We start from the raw sequence: 18,203 nt of genomic DNA on the forward strand, positions 1-18,203 counted from the left end.
TTCAGAACTTGTAACTAAAATATTTAAAGAAACTGATTTTAACTGCAAATTAAAGGGCAAATGTTCGCAAACAGGGTTCCTGCTTCTGTGCTTCTTTTGGTTACTGAGGTTGTACAAGTCTCCAGCACTGTAACTGTCATAGCACTGAAAGCCACGTGACATCCCTGCCATCCAGAAAAGTGCCCTGGCTTCCTTCCTCGAGCCTGGTGAGCCTGGCAAGCCACACTGTTGAAGAGAAACTGGTTCTCACCTGCGTGGAGCCCCTTCAAACACCAACAGACATTTACATTTTGGAGGCGCCTTGCATTATTTCTGGGATGGATGGAGTGGTGGAGCAACGTGGTTTCGCGTTTTGCACTTGATTGCCACGTGGGTAGCCAGATGCTCAAGGTTGATTTGAACAAATGAGGGTAGATCACCTCCTAGGAGCAAGTGGTCTGTGAGGGCGAGTGGACGGGGTTGAGAGCTAATCTGCGCTGACTACGTGTGATAGGCTTGATGGTGTCCAGGCTTAAACTCAGCCTGGCTTTTCCACACGCAGCCCCTGCCTGCTGATGTTGCGTGCGGTGATACCATCTTTATGTGAAGGTCTGTCACGGGAACAGAGTGGCTCCTAGAGGGTAGAACTAGAGCTAGTAGAAAAAACGGGGGTTCAGTGAAAGGAAGAATTTTAGGTCAGGTTTGGGGCATGGAGCTAGAAGCTTTAATTTCTTTAGTAAACCTACAAAGGAGGTATATTTAGCCCCATTTTTACCAAATGGAAATAGACGGTACACCCCTTAAGGGCTGGGACCACAATATTCTAAACTCAGGGCCTAGCAAAGTGCCAGAGGTGCAGTGTTCATTGCATGAGTGAGGCCCAGAAGTTCCAGAAGCAACTTGCACCTTGTACAGTAGTTGGAGGTGCTCTGACCTGACTGAAGGAGTGTAGCGGAAGGAACACAGACCTGGGAGCGGGCTCCACCAGGCTCTGGCCAGGTCCTGTCATTTCCCTTTTTGAATTCCAGTTTTCTCAGGAGCCACCATCTGTTGAAGAGGTCATAGTGAGGGTTAGGTCCACTCTCCTGCACCACCCCCAGGCACCATGACCCTCTTCGAAGATGTCTTTTCCTGTTTTACTTCCCACGGAGCCCAGTGCCGCCACTTTCTGGGGGGCTCACAGCTGCTCTGCTGGGTACAGGCTGGCGTGCTGTTCACAACCAGCCCTGCTTCCTCCTTCCTAGCAGGATCCAAGCACACTCTTGGTTATCATGGAGCTTGCTCTGGAGGAACCCTCCCATCTCCCCATCCCCTCTCATGGCGTTAATGAGGCAAGGACACCAGAGGCAACAGCAGGCTTTATTGGAGTCGGGGTGGAGGGACGTGGGCAAGCCCCGGGGAGAGCCAGGACCTTCCAAAGGCTGCACCTCCCACGTCCCCCAGACGCGTCCAGAGGGCCTGAGGAGCGTCGTGCCATCCCCACAACAGGTCCCCAGCCCCAGAGTTAGAGCTGGGCCTTCACAGCCAGACTGGAGGGTGGTGTCAGAGGCGCCACCTGGTGGTGTCGGAGAGGCAGGCGGGAAGGAGTTGGCGGAGATCTGTGGAAGTTTGTCTTAGATGCCACACCCCAGTGACAGGGTGAGTCCTGAGAGGAAGAAGGCCCCCAAATCTGGGCAGGGAATTGTCTTTGGGGATAACTACTTACCCCAGTTCTGCCGAGACCAGAAACATTTTGCTTCCAGCTAAAAGCTTGGGCAATCATTCCATGTGTTTTGTGGTTTCATTTCAAAAGGAGATGAAGTCACAGTGGGCAGTGGATTGAGTGGACCCTCAAGACTAAAATGCAAAATGGTAAACACGACGAACGTCCGAGAAGGGAGTCCTCGTGGGTACAACTTTTCTTCAAGTGGCTTCAGCCTGGAGACTGAATGGCGGTCTCCCCTCAGACCCAGGGGGCAGGTTTTCCTTTCTCTCCACATGGGTGGGCTAGCCAGGGAAGGGAGCTCTGTTTCCAAAATTTCTCTAAGTGGCAGAGCTGTGCCTTCCTCTCTCCCCTCATTCCTCTTTATCCTTATTTTCCTCCCCTCCTTTCCTTTTGCTCTCCAAAGTCTGTAATCACAAGATAAGGGGCATGGTCAGGAGGGGGGAATGGGTTGTCCTGTCCCATTCCCTCACCCCACCCCATGCCCACTACAGACTTCTTCCCTGCTTCCGCAGCCTCCCGACCCCCTGCAAAAGTAGCCTCTGGTGGAAGAGGCCCACTAGTTGCATGGTTAAGATGACCAGCCAGGGCAGTCCTGGTTTGGGACTAGTATCCTGAGATGAGTCTCCAGAGACATTCCGAGTGGGGCACATGGCAGATAATGAGTCACAAAATTTCACGGCTCAGCAGGTGGTCAGTAGCTCAGAGCTAATGCAAAGGAAGGCACCTTTTAACATGGTAGGTCCAAGTTCAAGTACAGGGTGTGCACTCAGCCGGTGACTGTTGACTGATGGGTGGAGGGGTTCAAGCTGCCTAACAGGCTGGAGAGATCTCTCTTTCCCTCCCGCTCAGCACCGTCTAGGAAGGGTTTCTCCAGGACGTGGCTGGGGGACTCCGTAGGCCCTTCCTGGTCAGTGAAGAGACTTCTGAGGCCCAAGGGAGGGGCCTGACCAGGAAAGGCAAGCTGCCTTTCATTCTTTGCCCGAGAGCCGCTGATTAGAAGGGCCAGCTCTGGGTGGCAGGCAAAGAGAAGAGAGGAGATCCAGACCAGTCCAGCTGTTTCCATCGCCTACTCCACCCCCTCCGGTTACCCCACCAGTTTGCTCCACTGGATGGTACTGAAAAAGGGGTGGGACTTGAGTTTGTTGACACCGCCTCCTCCAGTGCCCAGTCGCCCGGCGGGATCAAACTGCAGCAGCTGTGGAGAAAGGCCCAGTCAGCACTGGGCAGGCCTTCCCAGCCCCTCTGCTCCCTGCCAGCCCGGCCCACAGAACCCCCAGGGTTACCCTGGGGGGGACATTGGTGTTTGGCCACCAACATATAGAAATTTGTTGTCCCCATTAACCTCCTGCACCCACATCAGACACCTAATACACTGGGCGGCTTGTTCACACACAGGGCTCTGTCCTCCCTTCTGTCCACCCTCAGGCCAAAGAAGCCGCCTCCTCCGGGCCGGCCGCACCTCACCTCAGTCAGCAGGGAGGCTGCGGGGCGACTGAGCCACTCAGGCAGCTGGAGCTGGGTGTGGGGTTGGATTCCTGAGGGGTGGCTCTGGGACAGCGCCTGGGAAGACACACGGGGGCGACCCCAGGAGAGTCTGTACACTCCAGTGGCGGCCAGGATTTTATTTTTTTCCCCCTGTGTCACATCTCACGGGGATGATGATGATGCAGATCGTTGCCTTTTGCTTTGCATCTACCGCGTGTCAGGCTGTGGAAGATGCCTGAGACCCATTATCCGTAATTTCCACGACAACCTTCAGAGTAAGTATTAGTACCCCCATTTTAAAGACAAGAAGCAGGCTCAGAGAGGTCAAGGGATTTGTGCTGAGTTCAGGGTTTGAACCCAGGTCCCTCTGGCTCCAAGCTTGCTAGAAACATCGGTCTTGGGTTGCAATCAGGGCAGGCACTCTATCAGGAATAGCACCGAAACTTGTCTCCTTACAGAAAAAAAATTTCCATGGGCGACTCATTTGACATGGCGTGCTACTGTCAGGGCCAAGGCAGGGCTGTGGTGAGGGAAGAAGGCAGGACCTCTCTGTGCTCCAGAAGGGTGCAGCTGGGGGGAGCAGAGAGGTCTGTCTGGAGGTCAGGAAGAGAAGCAAGAAGCGACCAGGAGGAAGGCCAGGAGCCCTGGTCTGGAGAGGTGGTGGGAGGCCAAGAGGAGAGAACCACTCTGTGGGGCTGTGTGCAGCCAGGGCTCTCAAAGGCCCTGGCTACAGGACCAAACCAGGAGGGAGCCAGGAGGGACCGGTCAGATCTGGACTTCCGGTCACACTGCATCCACTCGGGCATTTCCTGCTCAAATGCAGTTTGGCCTCTCCCTGCTGCCTGACCTAACCAGCCCCAGGTGTGGCGTTGAGCTCACGAGGGAGGATGGGGGGCGGAGGCCACCATCCTGAGCAAGGGTGCTTGCCCGGGGAACTTTAAGCTCTGGGTTGACCCAGGCTGGACAGGGCAGCTGCCAGCCTGGGATGAAGGAGGCCCTCTCTCTGGTCTTCCAGGCAAAGTCTGGGGGTTATAGCTCTGAAGGGTGTGGATGCGGGGAGCTAGCAGCGGGGAGAGGAGGCTTGGGGGATGATCCAGTGGCCTTCTAAGTAAAAAGGCTGTGTCAAACTCCACCCTCCCTCCAGATCCAGGCCCGGGCGCTCTCTTCCAGAAACCTTCCCTGATCATCCTGACTCAACTCCCACTGAGTTGACAGTCTCCCTAGCTATAGCCACTCATCTGGCAGTGGTGCAAAGTGTGGCCATGGCCTGGGTGGGAGTGGCTTCCTTGGTCTCTCATGGCCTCGGCGGTGGAGGCGGGAGCTGTGCTGGCAGAACACTGGGCCCGACGGCCAGGTCTCGGGGACCCCAGCAGGCTCTGCCCCAACACCGACTGGCTGGACTAACCGCAGCCCGTCCTACATTCAGTGACAGCCACCGGGCCCCACAGGCTGCCCACACACCGCTCACCGTTCCCGTCAGCAGTTCATACAGCAGAGACCCAAAGCTCCACCAGTCGCAGGCTTCGGTCAGCTCAGAAATCCCACCCACCTCTGAGGGAACAAGAACATACGTGTCTCAGCCTCGCCCGCCCAAGGAGGCGGGTCTCCCCTCCACTCACCCTACCCAGATGCCCCAGTTCCCTCCGTCATCCTCAGTCCCCTGGCTCAACCCACACCCAAGGGCTACCCCCTACCCCTTCCCTTCTTGCCTGGGGCACTGTAGAGTTTGTCCAAAGCCTCCCTGCAGCACTGGGGCTCCACCTCTGACCACTGGCCGAAATACGTGAGCCGGATGTGGCCTTGTCATGCAGTGCATGCAGGGAGGAATAAAAGGGGACAAAAATTGCTATTAGTCATCTTGGGGCTGCAGGTGTGAGGCGGGGGACTCCAGCGCTTCTCCCAACAGCCACAAGGCAGGGGCCAGCGGCTGCGCTGGGCAGAAGCTCCCTAGGGGCCCGGCCCCCCCGCCCCGAGGCCCCGAAACAACCTGGTCTTCACGGGAGCCTTGCCCTGAGCTCATCGAGGGAAAGGGTTTGTTTCCCAAGCTCAACCCTGGCCAACCAGGCTCAGCAGAGTCCTTCCTGAAAAGGCCGGGGAGGGGAGGCAAGGGAAGAAGCAGATAACCTCTGCATCCTCCTGACTTTGGGGAAATTTCCTTCTCTGTCTTGAGGCTTCGGGGGCCTCCCGCCGGAGGGGTGGGGTAGGGTGAGGGCCCACTCTTCTCCCCCTGGGCCCAGGGCTCCTACCTGCCTGGTCCAGGAGCAGGTTCCGGGGATTGAGGTCCCGGCACAGCACCCCCTGCTCGTGCAGCGCCTCCAGGGCCACCAGCATCTCGGCCGCCCACTGCCTCACCTGCTCCTCCCTCACACTCCAGGCGGCCCCACCGGCTGAGGGGCGGCTCTGACCTCTGCCTCGGCCACAGCCCCCCAGCACCCGGCCGGCCCCTGCGCGAACCCAAGGGAGCCCCCGAGGGGGCCCCGGATCAGAGCTCTGGCCGGGCCCCCGCCTGGCTTGGTGGTGCAGGTGGCCACCTGGGGCCTTTGGAAGGTCCCAGGAGCAGGAAGGGCTGGTCCCGGCTGAGGGTTCACCTTCAGCCTCTCTCTGGGGTCTGATGGCTGCGGCCCCCCTGGCCGGGGTAAGGCTCTGAGAAGTCCGGGGAGGCTCCAGGGGGATTCCGTCCTGCAGGCAGGTGTGGCCAGGCGGGAGGCGAGCTGGGATCCCGAGGCTGAGGCGGGAGTTGAGCTGAGCCTTCATCCTCTCCAGGCTGGAGCCAGACCTAGTCCCAGACTGTTGGAGGCACGGCTGGGAGAGCAGGTGGGACCACAGAGTGCCTCCTGGGCGTGCAGAGGGTGCAGCAAGCATGGGGATGGGGAGTGAAAGAGCGTGGAGCCCAGGTCCCTGTCCCACTCCTGCCACCCCCCGCCCCCCATCTTGGGCATGGACCCTTTGCCTTCCAGGTCCTCACCTCTGCTCCCTCCCCTCCCTCAGCCTAGGATGCCCTCTCCCCTCCTCTCCACCCACCTAAAGCGGCCCCAGCCTCACAACCTGGCACAAAATAGGTGCTTAACCCCTAAGGAGATGTAAATTATTCTTAATGTCCTTGGTCTAGGTGGTGGGTTCGCCAGTGTTCAATGTATTATAATTTTTTTTTAAGGGAGTAAAGTGTAATGAAGTTTAAGTAAGTAAAATAAAAACAAGGCCAGGCATGGACCTGCAATGACTGTATGTCATGACCCAGAGATGTGTACCTCATTTAAAAAAAATCATAGCTGATCAATAAATATCTGCTACGTGACCCAGTTCCTGTCCTTACAGCTTCAGCACCATCACCCCATGGGGCTACTCCGAGGGGTGGGCACAGACTAGAAAAGTGAAAAGAGCCAAGACTGGAGGAGAGGGTGACAAAGGGGACATCTGCATAAATGCCCTCTCACCCGCCCAAGATGTGAACATCCTCCCAGGACGTCCCCTGCCCCCCTGGCACCACACAGAAGCCCCCAGCAGCCATCATCCTCCAGGAAGCCTGGGTCCCCTGGTCTGTGCTGGGCATCTGGGTTCGGCAGTTTAAGAGGATGAGACAGGACGACATCCCAAAGGCCTGAGGGGCTGACAGGGCCCCCTCACCTTGCACATGCTCCAGGTGCAGGAAGATGGAGTCCTCGCTCACAGAATACCGCAGCAGCTTGGTCATGTAGGGGACGCCGTGTGGGATGATGGTCAGCCGCTCCCGGCTCACCGCGTGGCACCTGGACAGGCTCTGGGGAGGGAGCAGAGCAGGTAGATCAGCTGGGGACCAGCCAGAGGCTGCTCTGGTCTTCAGGGGCAACCAGATGAAGGGTGGGAGCCACCCTGGAGAGCAGCTGCCTCCCCCCAGTTCCTAACCTGACTTTCAACCCTCTTTCCACCTTGGAAGGCAGGCCCTCCCGTCTCTGGTCCAAGGATGAGGTGGTGTGTGTGTGCGTGCGCACGTGCGCATTTCTGGGAGGCAGGGTGCATGCTGGGGGCAGAACAAACAGCTGTTGGATTTGGAGGGAGTGTGGGTTTCCAATACAGCTTCTGGGTAGAGGTTCCCCAGGGGGTAGGGGTTTCCAAGAGCTCTGAGAAAATCCAAAGGGGAATACAGAATGGCAGGGGGTTGGGCGGCACCTGCCTTCACCACGAAGGTCCCTCCAGTCGCTGGGTCCTGGACCAGCTGCACCTGCCGAGGTCCAGGAGGCACTAGTCAAGGCACATGCTAGTTTCCGGGACTCCACAGCCCCAGCCCCAGCCTCCCAGGGTCCTCCAACAAGGCTGGGCTGGGAGGCCAGGCTTTGGTAGTGCAGAGTGTACCCCCCACCGCCAAACTGACATCGAACCTGTCCTGCTCATCCACCCTTGTTAGATCTGCAGGTCTTAGCTCAGGTACCACCTCCTCCAGGAAGCCTTCCCAACCCTCGCGTTAGGCTGGTGCTCCTAATCTGTCTCCAGTGCTCTCTGGGCTCACCCTATCACACTGTGTCTAATTTCCTGTCTCCCCGCTGGGCTGTGAGCTCCGAGAGGGCAGGGGCCACATGTCCAGCTCTGTACTCCCAGAGGCCTGCATAGGACAGGGAGGTAGTCAGTGCTTCCCACATGCATGGTGAGTGGTCCATCCTGTAGGGTCTGAGGGTGTCATGGCTGGAAGGGACCTCAGAGCCAGTCACCTTCTCTGATCTCTTATTTTACAGGTGAAGAAGCCAAGGCTCTGAGAATGTGGCCCCAGTGGTGCCTGAGACCATGTGGTCTTGGCATGCTCCTTCAGGTCTCATCCCCTGCCCCCCAGCCCCTTCTTTTAAATGGTCTTTCTTTCTGGAGGCTATCTTTGGAGGGCAGCCCACTCCTTCTCCTGTTGGTGTTGCTTGGAGGCAGTGGTCTGCCAATTGCTGGGCAGAGCCTTGTTTGGAGTTGGGCCCTAGACTCATCTCCATGGTGGGCAGGGGTGGACCCCAGCCATAGGAGAGGACACGTCAGGGGAGGAAGGCGGAAGATTCGGCCCAGATGAGGGGCATGTGGGGGGCAAGACCAGCACCCTGGTGTTGTGACTCCTTAGCCGTCAGCCTGCCCTGCACACGATCCCCGTAGTGGCACATGGGAACCAGGCCCTGAGGCCAGGCCACTGGGCAGTGACGAAGGCTGCAGCCTAGGATTGGGGTTCAGATCTTGGGTGAGCGAATTGATCTTCTCATCTACCAAACAGGAATTACAAATGCCCATCCTCCCTTATCACTGGTTTGTTGAGGCCACCAATGGGAAGGCCCTTGGAGAATGTAAAGGCGGTGGGAATGTCAGTTACCACATTTGCCAAGTCACATGGCCTCTGTGAACCTTGGTCTTCTTCACTGCAAAATGGGTCATAGCAGTACCTCCTTCAGAAGGCCATTAGGGGGATTCTATTAAAGCAAGCAACTCAAGTATAGCAGCAGCCTGTGCCTGCCACATAACATGCTCTCAATAGTCTATAGTGACGATTATTAATATCATCACAGGGAAACCCCACGCTGGCTATACAGCATTTACTCTGTACTAAGGGCTTTATCTAGGTCATTTAGTTTTATTCTCCAGCGCTACCAGGTGAGCATTACTAGTGACTCATTTTACTGATGAAGAAATTGAGGTTCAGAGAGGTTATGTTGCCTACGGTCCCCCTGCTAAAAAGTGGTAGAGCCAAGATGTGAATCCAGACAGGCTGATCCCGGAGCCCTGGAGACATAACTGCAAATAGGGGCACAGCCAGGTGACCTGGCGCATGCCTTCCCCTCTGGGCCTCAGTTTCCCCATCGTCAGTGAGATGAAGGTGTTGGCCTCTGAGCACAGGGGCAGCAGGAGTGAGGCATCCCTTCTGACCACTAGAGGTCTCTCCTCCAACAGCCAGAGACGGAGTCCAGCCTAGTCCCGGCTCCTTGGCCAAATTTACGCAAAGCTTGAAAAAGAAAGAAAGAGAACTCTGGGGTCATTTAGGATAATACAGTTTCCCACAAGTGCTGACACCCCGGATAATTCCCCACTGCCACTTGCCAAGTGGGATTCCCCTCCACCTTGTCTTGTCTTGGGCAAGTCTTCTCGTTTACAGGGTACAAAAAAACAGCAGTGAAGGTCGGGGAGGCCAGAAATAAAACTTGGTCAGTACATTGAAACAAGTGTGTTAAAAAAGAGAAGAAAAAAATATATATATACACACACATCTATCAAGAAAGAATTAGACCAAACCATGAATAGTGATTATCTTGGAATTAGATAGGATGGTGGGGATTTTTTTTTTCTTTTCTGTTCTAAACTCCTTTCTCTTTCATGATATTTCAAAAGGGTAGAAAAGGGAGCATTTTCCCATTAAACCAAGCAAATAAAAAAATCCCCTTCCTCTTTTGCTCTGTGCTATAGAGCACTAGTTTGTCCCTTGACCTCTATGAACCTCAGTTACATTCTCTGTAAGACAATGATTAAAATGCAGCACTGTCCAGGGACTTCCCTGGTGGTCCAGTGGGTAAGAAAGACTTGGTGATCCCAAGGCAGGGGGCCTGGGTTCGATCCCTGGTCGGGGAACTAGATCCCACAACTAAGAGTCCGCATGCCACAACCAAAAGGTCGCACATGCCACAACTAAGAAGTCCACATGCCACAACTAAGACCTGGCACAGCCAAAATAAATAAGTACATAAATACCTTTAAAAAAATGCAGCACTGTCCAGTAGGACTTTCTGCCATGATGGAAATCTTATATATCTGCACTGCCCATTAGAAGCCATTAGCCACATGTGGCTATCAAGCCCTTGAAAGGTGGCTGGTGCCACTGAGAAATAGAATACTTAATTTTAATTAATTTTAATTAAAATAGTCTTATGTGGCTGGTGACTACTGTATCGGACTGCACAGTATAACCCTTTTTCTCCCCAGGGTGACCGAGCAGGTTTAATGCAACAGCTTGGCAAACTAGAATGGGCCTTAATGAATGTCAGGTGAGTATTGCTATCAGGAAGGTGGAAGGCAGTTCTGGTGAAGGGTGCCTGCCCTCATCTTTTTAAAAAGGGAAATCTCGGGCTTCCCTGGTGGCGCAGTGGTTAAGAATCCACCTGCCAATGCAAGGGACACGGGTTTGAGCCCTGGTCCGGGAAGATCCCACATGCCGCGGAGCAACTAAGCTTGTGCGCCACAGCTACTGAGCCTGAGCTCTAGAGCCTTCGAGCCACATCTACTGAAGCCTGCGTACCTAGAGCCCGTGCTCCGCAACACGAGAAGCCACCGCAATGAGAAGCCTGCGCACAGCAACGAAGACCCAATGCAGCCATAAATAAATAAATAAATAAATAAATAAATTTTAAAAAATAAAAAGGGAAATCTCTTTTTTAAAAATAAAACCCACTGAGTTCTTTGGATTCGGGGACAATGAAAGCTTTGGTGAAACACATTAACCCTTTCTTTTAAAATGTCCACAGTATCAATTATTAGAGAAACACAAATCAAAACTACAATGAGGTATCACCTCACACCACTTAGAATGGGCATCATCAGAAAATCTACAAACAACAAATGCTGGAGAGGATGTGGAGAAAAGGGAACCCTCTTGCACTGTTGGTGGGAATGTAAATTGATACAGCCACTATGGAGAACAATATGGAGGTTCCTTAAAAAACTAAAAATAGAATTACCATATGACCCAGCAATCCCACTACTGGGCATATACCCAGAGAAAACCGTAATTCAAAAATACACATGTACCCCAATGTTCATTGCAGCACTATTTACAATAGCCAGGTCATGGAAGCAACCTAAATGCCCATCGACAGACGAATGGATAAAGAAGGTGTGGTACATATATGCAATGGAATATTACTCAGCCATAAAAAGGAACGAAATTGAGTCATTTGTTGAGACGTGGATGGATCTAGAGACTGTCATACAGAGTGAAGTAAGTCAGAAAGAGAAAAACAAATATCGTATATTAACGCATGTATGTGGAACCTAGAAAAATGGTACAGATGAACCAGTTTGCAGGGCAGAAGTTGAGACACAGATGTAGAGAACAAACGTATGGACACCAAGGGGGGAAAACTGCGGTGGGGTGGGGATGGTGGTGTGCTGAATTGGGCGATTGGGATTGACATGTATACAGTGATGTGTATAAAATTGATGACTGATAAAAATAAATAAATAAAATAAAATAAAATAAAATGTCCACAGTATCAAGGCCAGGAGGACTCCTCCTGGAGCAAACAAATCCAGAAGTTTCAAGCAGGTTCTCAAGCACTAAGGTCCACAGGGGCTGGGCATGTGAGCCAATGGGCAGGATGAGAAAGGGGCAGACGGAGGGCAGGTGCCCCATTAAATCGGGCAGCCCGTCCTCTGCTCCAGCTGACATGAACATGAGCCAGCATTTCCAGATCTTCTGATTTCTCAGGATAAGTAGGAAATCTGGACTTCTCTATGAAACCTGCCAATTTTTAAATGCTGATAACTAACAATAATTCAAAAACCACCCCTGTGTTTGAGCCAAAAACACAGAAGTGACTTGGCTGGTCTTCTCTTTCTTCCCCATCCCTGACTCAGGGCCTGGCTCCTGGACAAAGCTCAGCAAACAGGCAGCATTGTCTCCCAAGCCCCCCAGGCTTCCCAAAAGCAGACCCTGGCTCTCCTGGCCAGCTGCCTGCCTAGTCCTTGATCCACCCTCCTTGCTGTTCCCTGCCACCCCCTACCCCTGCCAGTATCTCTTCGGCCCCGAGGGACCCCCCGCTTCCCAGCCCCTTTAACCCTCACAATGGGGTGTTTCTGGGGGCACTCAAGGCTTCCTGAGCGGGGCCCTCTGCTCCCCCCGAGTCTGCGAGCTGCTGCAGGCTGGCACTGCCCTCCCACCTGCCTGCCCAGATCTGCCTGGGCAGAGCTGTGGTATGGAATGTGGTGATACTCATCCAGGCCTGGCTGCAGGGACCTGGGCCCAGTGGCCCCGACAACTCTCCTAATTTGGGGAGATTGGTGTTCCTGGCTTGGGAATGACTCAGAAAAAGGAAGCAGGATTTTAGGAGGGAGGTGGAGTAGGTAAATTGAGTGCCCAAGAAAGTATATAAAAAGAAAGAAAAGAGGGCACTCTCAAGACAGAATGGCTGGGCTTGGCCTGAATTTCTAATTCTCATATGCACAGGCCTCAGAATATGGGATTCCAAAAATGCTTTGCACATGTGTGTCCAGGGTTAAATTCAAATTCGGGGAATTCTGTCACAGACCTCCCTCTTGGAGATTCACTGTGTACATCTGCATCCTAAAAGCTTGAAACTTCCTATACTTAAAAAACTGAAGTAATGTAACTTTAACTCACTGTTTCCAAAACTTATTTGACCCAGAAGCCCTCTCTCCAAAACACCACTGGTTCAGTGGGATCCCACACGGGGAAACAGTGGTGGCTGTCACCTCCTCGGCCTGCCCGTGGGAGCGGCCGAGCCACGTGGACCTGCGCAGTGGGAGGGAAGGGCTGGGCAGATGGAAGCTGGCTGGGCCTTGGCTGACAGACTGGGGCCTGTTCCAGGGACCTGGGAGCAGCAGCTGGAGCAAGGCCGGGATGGGAAGCCTGCTCGCCGACACGCTCTCGTCATTCGCCTTCACGGCCATCAAACTTGTATCAGATGCTTTAGCGTGTGCCAGGCCTTTCCCCCAAATCCTTTCACTTTAGTTCCCACATCACACTGGGTGGGGTGGGGTGGGGTGGGTGGGAGGATCCTTACCCCACTTCCAGATGAGGAAACCAGCGCCCAGACAGGGAAAGGAGCTCGCCTGTGGCCACGCAGTGCCAGCCCAGCCGGCACTTCACCCTCGGCATGTCGGGGAGCACACACCGCTCCCCTTTTCTCTGCGGGCTCCCAGACCCGTCCAAATCCCCCGTGAGTGTTTTAAATTACAGGTGCCTGGGCTCAACCCTAGAAGTTCTGACTCAGTGGGTTTGGGATGGGGCCCGGGCATCTGGATTTTTAGGAAGCTCCCCCAGGGGATTCTGATAAACAGCTAGTTTGAGGGAAAAAAACGCTTTAGCAAATATTCAGATATCCCTGGGCTGGGGCAGAGAGTGATCAAATATTGGGTCAAATCTCATTTGACCCAACTTGTCTGTCCTTCTGATGAGTGTCCCAGGTTCAGGTTTGGCTGTCAGCTCCTATCTTCCTGGCTGCCCTGAATTAAGGGAAAAGATCCTAGATGGGGTCAGGATCGGGGGTGGCCGGAGGAGCCAGGAGAGAAACGGCAGAGCTGCCAAGGCCCTGGACAAGGCACCAGCCCACTTCGACCGTCCGCAGAACGGGTTTCTGGAGATAAGCGCACTCCCGCTGCTGGAACCTCTGGGCTGTGCTAGGTGGGGAGACTCCTGGCTGCAGCCCTGGGGAAGTGGAAGTGGGGCAGGCAGGGCAGTGCGGGCTGGCTGGGCGCCCCTGTGGCTTCTGTCTTGAATCGCTGAGGGAGGCTTTCTGCGTCTGAGCTGGCGGGCTGTGGAGAGGAGCTGCGCGCCTCTGCTTTTTCCTCACGTTTTCCTTTCCAGGGCTGACTGGTGCGGGCTCGGGTGGAGGAAGGGTGGGGGACCGCCGCAGCCGCTCTCCTCCCCTTGGACCCTCTGACCCCTTTCCAACACCTGCCCCTCCCAGTGATACACAACACCTACCCCCACACCTTGGGCGATGCTCACTCACCTTCTCGATGACCGCGACCACCTTGCAGCCCCTCAGCTGCTCTAGGGCAGAGCTCAGTGTGCGGATGGGCCGCAGCCTCAGGCTGCTAAAACCCTGCAGAGGCAGGAGAGAGCCATGTAGCGGCCTCAGGGTGAGTCCTCCTCAGCCACGGCCTTCTCACCAGGCAGTGGGCAGGGCCCCGGCTGCCAGGAGAGCAGTGGCCACAGAGGGCAGGACCGGGGTACAGGCAGGGCCCACCTCACAGGGACAGACTGAGCAGAGAAGCTGGCCTTGGTCCAGGGTGGCCAGGCCACCCTCTCAGCTTGGTCCCCACCTAGCCCTCCTCCCAGGCCCAGGGAGTTCTCAGGGCTTCAGAAACCCCCTCTCAAAAGCCCCGTCCACAGGAGGCAGATGCTCCCGGGGAGGGGGGAAATAACCTGGGAACATGTGCATCTTGGGGAACACGCCTCGAAGACCAAGGCATGTGGCCCAGGCACCTGCTTTGGGGGAAGCAGCTTACAAGGTGCAGCAAGCCTAGAAGGGGTGTGTATGTGCACACCTGTGGGCTTGAGAAGTGTGCGTGCATTTTCAACCCTTTCTGAGTGCCCACTGGGTCAAGAAAAGCCATACGGGGAGAGGACTTTTGCACACTTATATATGCACATATTCATGTATGTGTATATGCACGTGGGTATTTGTGTCTGCTCCGAATACTCACTGCAGCCCAGCCAAACACAGAGAGATCTGGGAACCTGAGTGTGCACATAGGTGAGCACGTGTACGGGCCATGCGTGAGGGTGGGGAGGTGTGTGTGTGTACTTCGTGAGGGCGTAAGACTGGACTGGAGATGATTCACTAAGCGTCTGAAAATGAATGAATTATGGAGAGTGTGGGATAGAGAGGAAGCCAGGAGGAGGAGGGCAGGAAGGCAGCCCTGGCACACACACCAGCCGACCTGTGCTCTCCACCGTCTGCCTGCCGCCTGGGATGGCAGGCGACAGCTCCCTGGCCTGTGGGGTGAGGGCCTCAGCTCTCTCCCCTCAGAGCCCTCAGGCCTTTGGGGTCTCCTTACCGTGCCAGGGCTGGCTCCACTGCCCAGCGTCCTCTGCAGGTGGCAATTAAAGATCTCCTCTGCCCGCCGCAGGTACTTGGTAATTTTCAGCTTTACAGCCTCACATCTCTCCTTGTTGGGGTCGACTGTGGGGAGAAGGGGTCCTCTCCTTGGGAGGACGCTGGGGTTTGGGCTCCCATTGCCCGCCCTCTGCCGTCCATAGGAGGTAGTGCCTATTTCTGATGCTGGTCAGTGGATTCTGACCCCACATCTGTTCTTGGGTCCTCCTCTGGATGGGAGACCAGCAGGGAAGGAGGAGGAGGGATGGTGGCAGGAGAGGTTGGGAACCACAGTCGCCACTCAGCCTACAGCACTTTACATTTGGCACCTACTACCTCGCTGGCCACCATCACACCCTGGGAAGGGACGGAGTGTGGATTTCCATGTCCGTTTTTCAGAGTAGGAGACAGAAGCCCCCAGAGAACACACGTTCCTCTATCTCTGATGCCCAGTGTGAAAGAGGCCAGAATGGGGATCAGGACTGGAGGGTAAAGGAAGTCACTGGACAGGCATGAGGCCCAGGTGTTGAGAGGTCTCATCGGCGGGAGGGTAGGAAGCGTGAATTGGGGCCTGACTCCTACCCCCGGCCTGGCCACCAAGGCCCTCAGGGGTCTCCAAGTGGCCTCAGGGCCAGCCTCTCTCCCTACCTGGAAATGCCTCCCTTTTCCCTGAACAGGCCTCCCCTCTCACCTCCAGGCCTGTGCGGTTCTCTCTCTGGAGCCTCACCCAGCCCTTCAGCTGGACAACATGCCCACCATTCTTCAGTACTCAGATTAGGGTTTTGACTTCTAGAAAATGCCCTATGCCAGCCTAGTCTGGCCTCAGTTTCCCTCTTCCCTCCCTTCACTTCCTCCTCATTGTTCTTGCCACCTGGGACTATAATAGTCCATCATCAGCTCATCAATCTCCGCCCGTTAGAATGCAAGCCCACAGAGGGCAGGACCCCAGCCCAGCTCCAGGGGCAGGCAAGCTTAGTGAGCCAAGCGCACAGCCTCTGGAGCCCACACTGTTCAAACCCCAGCTTTGCCACTTGAGAGCTGTGGAGTCTTAAGCAAGCTATTTAACTGCCCTGTGCCTCAGTTTCCTCATCTGGAAAACAGGAATAAAAATCATTCTTATATATTTGGAAGTACCGGCAAGAACATATACAGTGGTTTGTATTACTGTGAATGGGAAATGAGTTGATACAGGTAAAGCCCTTAGACCAACGCCTGGTGTATAGGAACCGTTCGATAAATGAGAGCTGTTATTATTGTCCTTTGCAGAGGCCCTGCAGGGCCCACACAGAGAGCCCTGCTCACCCAGCTCAGATGGACAGATGGCGGGATGAGCCCTTCACCACGGGCCTCCGTCCCTGCCCAGCCCCAGCCTCACCATTTACTCCTCGGAGCAGAACGTCCACGCCATTCTGGTAGTGGTTGAAGGCTGCCTCGTAGTCCTCACTGACGTCACGCTCCAGGGCCAGCCGGATCTGTGTGGCTGCATCCACCAGGTAGTCGCGCTTGGTCATGTCAGGTGCCCCCGGAGTGACCCGGTTGCGAATCTGCTCCAGGTACACTAGGGCCTGGGACCGCACTCATGAGCAGGGCTCGGCGTCCAGGCCAGGGCCAGGGGGACACTCACAGGCCACCAGGCTCATGGCTGCCCTGGAGCAGGGACCTGGAATGAGCAGAGGCCTTAGGGAGAATCCAGCTGGGAGTAACACCCCATCTGCACCCTGGTTTCCTCCACTGAGTATTGGGAAGACTAATACTCACGTCCAAGGGCTGGAGGGATCAGAGCTAATGTGGGTAATATCCCTCACTGAGCCAGATCTTTCCTAAGTGGTGGTAATAACAGAATAATAACATGCTTTGGGCTCTGGGTTTTTGGTTTTCAATTCAAATTCAGTTCAACAAGTATTTCTTGAGCACTTACTATGTGTTGAGCACTGGAGAGAGCTGAGGATATGCCTGCAAAGGGCCTCTATACACATTAAACATGGAGGTCACACACTCCGAGGCTGAAGCCAGGGCCCGGCGCCCAAAGGCCGTTCCTTATACTGTTCCCTCCATCCTGCCTGTTCTCCCCTCCCTGCTCCTCCCATGGGAACCTCATTTATCCTTCAAGGTCCGGCTCCATGGCACCTCCTCGAACAGGATGGATTGCCCCTGCTTTATTTCCCTAGGTCCTGAGGTCAGTGTGGCCAGGGAGTGAGGACCCCCAAGGAGCCAGGCAGAGAGCCGGGCACAGGGCTTGGCCTTAAAGCCTGCGGGCAAATGAAATGACTGAGTGGCAGATTCAGTGCCACTCTGGGTGGAGCTAGAGGAATGAGGTCAGAGCCCAACCAGCCCGAGGAGGGGATGCCTCTGGCCTCCTGGCTCTGTCTCGGAGAAGGCCAGGAGGCCACGTGGCCGCCAAGGACCGTACAGCAGCCCCTCCCTGAGCAGTGTGCGATACAAGTGGCCACAGGGGTAAGAGCAGTGTCTTCAGGAAAGGAAAGGGCTCAGAGAGAGGCCAGCAGAGCTGCCTTTGCCCCTCACTGCAGCCTCTGCACCTTCGCTCTCTCAGGCCCCATTGGGAAGGGGCAGGGCCCAAATTGCCAACTCCAGGTCATTTCTGCCTCTGTGGAGAGAGGGAGGAGAGAACAGGATGGGGAGTGGGGCGGGGAGGAAAACCCACATCGTGAAGCCAGCAGGGAGCTGAACCCTGGCCAGGATGCGGCCAGGAGGTGGAGGGAGGGGGGAAGGGAAGCCACACCCTCCCTACTCGGCCCAGTCACCAGGGACGTGCCGCTCTGAGTCCTGTGCTCAGAGGCACCAAGGCAGACAGGGTGGGCTGCTCTGTGTCAGGGCCCGGCTTCCGGGGCCACACGCCAGGCCGGGTCCTTCCGGGCAGAACCGCATAGGCGCGCCTGGACCCAGAAAGCGGCGCGTCCAACCCGCAAGTTCCCGGCACGCAAGGTGCACCGCCCCTCGGGGGTCGCCGAGGAAGGCGGGCTGGAGGAGTGAGAAGAGGGGGCATCCTCTCCTGGGGGAGGGGGGATGGAGGAGGAGCCGGGCAAACACCGTACCTGCCCGAGCCAGGAGCTCGGTCCTCGCGGCCAGACCCAGCCCTGCCGCCACTGCCCCTTCGCCCCCGCGGGGGACCTTGCACCGTGGGCAGCTGCTTTCAGCCCTCCACCCAGGTGCAGGGGTCTGGCCGGATGCAGCTCGGTCATTGGTTGCAGATGAGCTCATCCTCCATCCGTTAGAATAAACCACCAATCAGCGCCTGGCTCGACTTCTGC

At 55.6% G+C, this 18,203-nt stretch overlaps 1 protein-coding gene across 3 annotated transcripts; it reads right to left on the bottom strand.

Moving 5' to 3' along the window:
• Positions 1-1,319: 1,319 nt before the first annotated feature.
• Positions 1,320-18,116, bottom strand: RPS6KL1 (ribosomal protein S6 kinase like 1). Of its 3 annotated transcripts, none has more exons than XM_057543841.1 (13): positions 17,988-18,106; positions 17,472-17,539; positions 16,310-16,594; positions 14,897-15,021; positions 13,846-13,938; positions 8,901-9,107; positions 7,320-7,367; positions 6,794-6,926; positions 5,416-6,003; positions 4,879-4,968; positions 4,638-4,720; positions 3,149-3,244; positions 1,320-2,879 (listed from the first exon to the last, which is right to left on the bottom strand). In XM_057543841.1, the coding sequence occupies exons 3-13, from the start codon at positions 16,443-16,445 to the stop codon at positions 2,769-2,771; spliced, it is 1,710 nt and encodes a 569-aa protein (XP_057399824.1). In that variant the 5' UTR covers positions 16,446-16,594; positions 17,472-17,539; positions 17,988-18,106; the 3' UTR covers positions 1,320-2,768. The 3 variants fall into 3 exon arrangements, with proteins under 3 accessions (XP_057399824.1, XP_057399823.1, XP_057399822.1); XM_057543840.1 differs by having other exon boundaries at positions 16,853-17,539; XM_057543839.1 differs by lacking the exon at positions 17,472-17,539 and having other exon boundaries at positions 17,988-18,116.
• Positions 18,117-18,203: the final 87 nt, after the last annotated feature.

This window comes from Balaenoptera acutorostrata, chromosome 3 (genome assembly GCF_949987535.1).
Source record: "Balaenoptera acutorostrata chromosome 3, mBalAcu1.1, whole genome shotgun sequence".
NCBI classification, from domain to species: Eukaryota; Metazoa; Chordata; class Mammalia; order Artiodactyla; family Balaenopteridae; genus Balaenoptera; species Balaenoptera acutorostrata.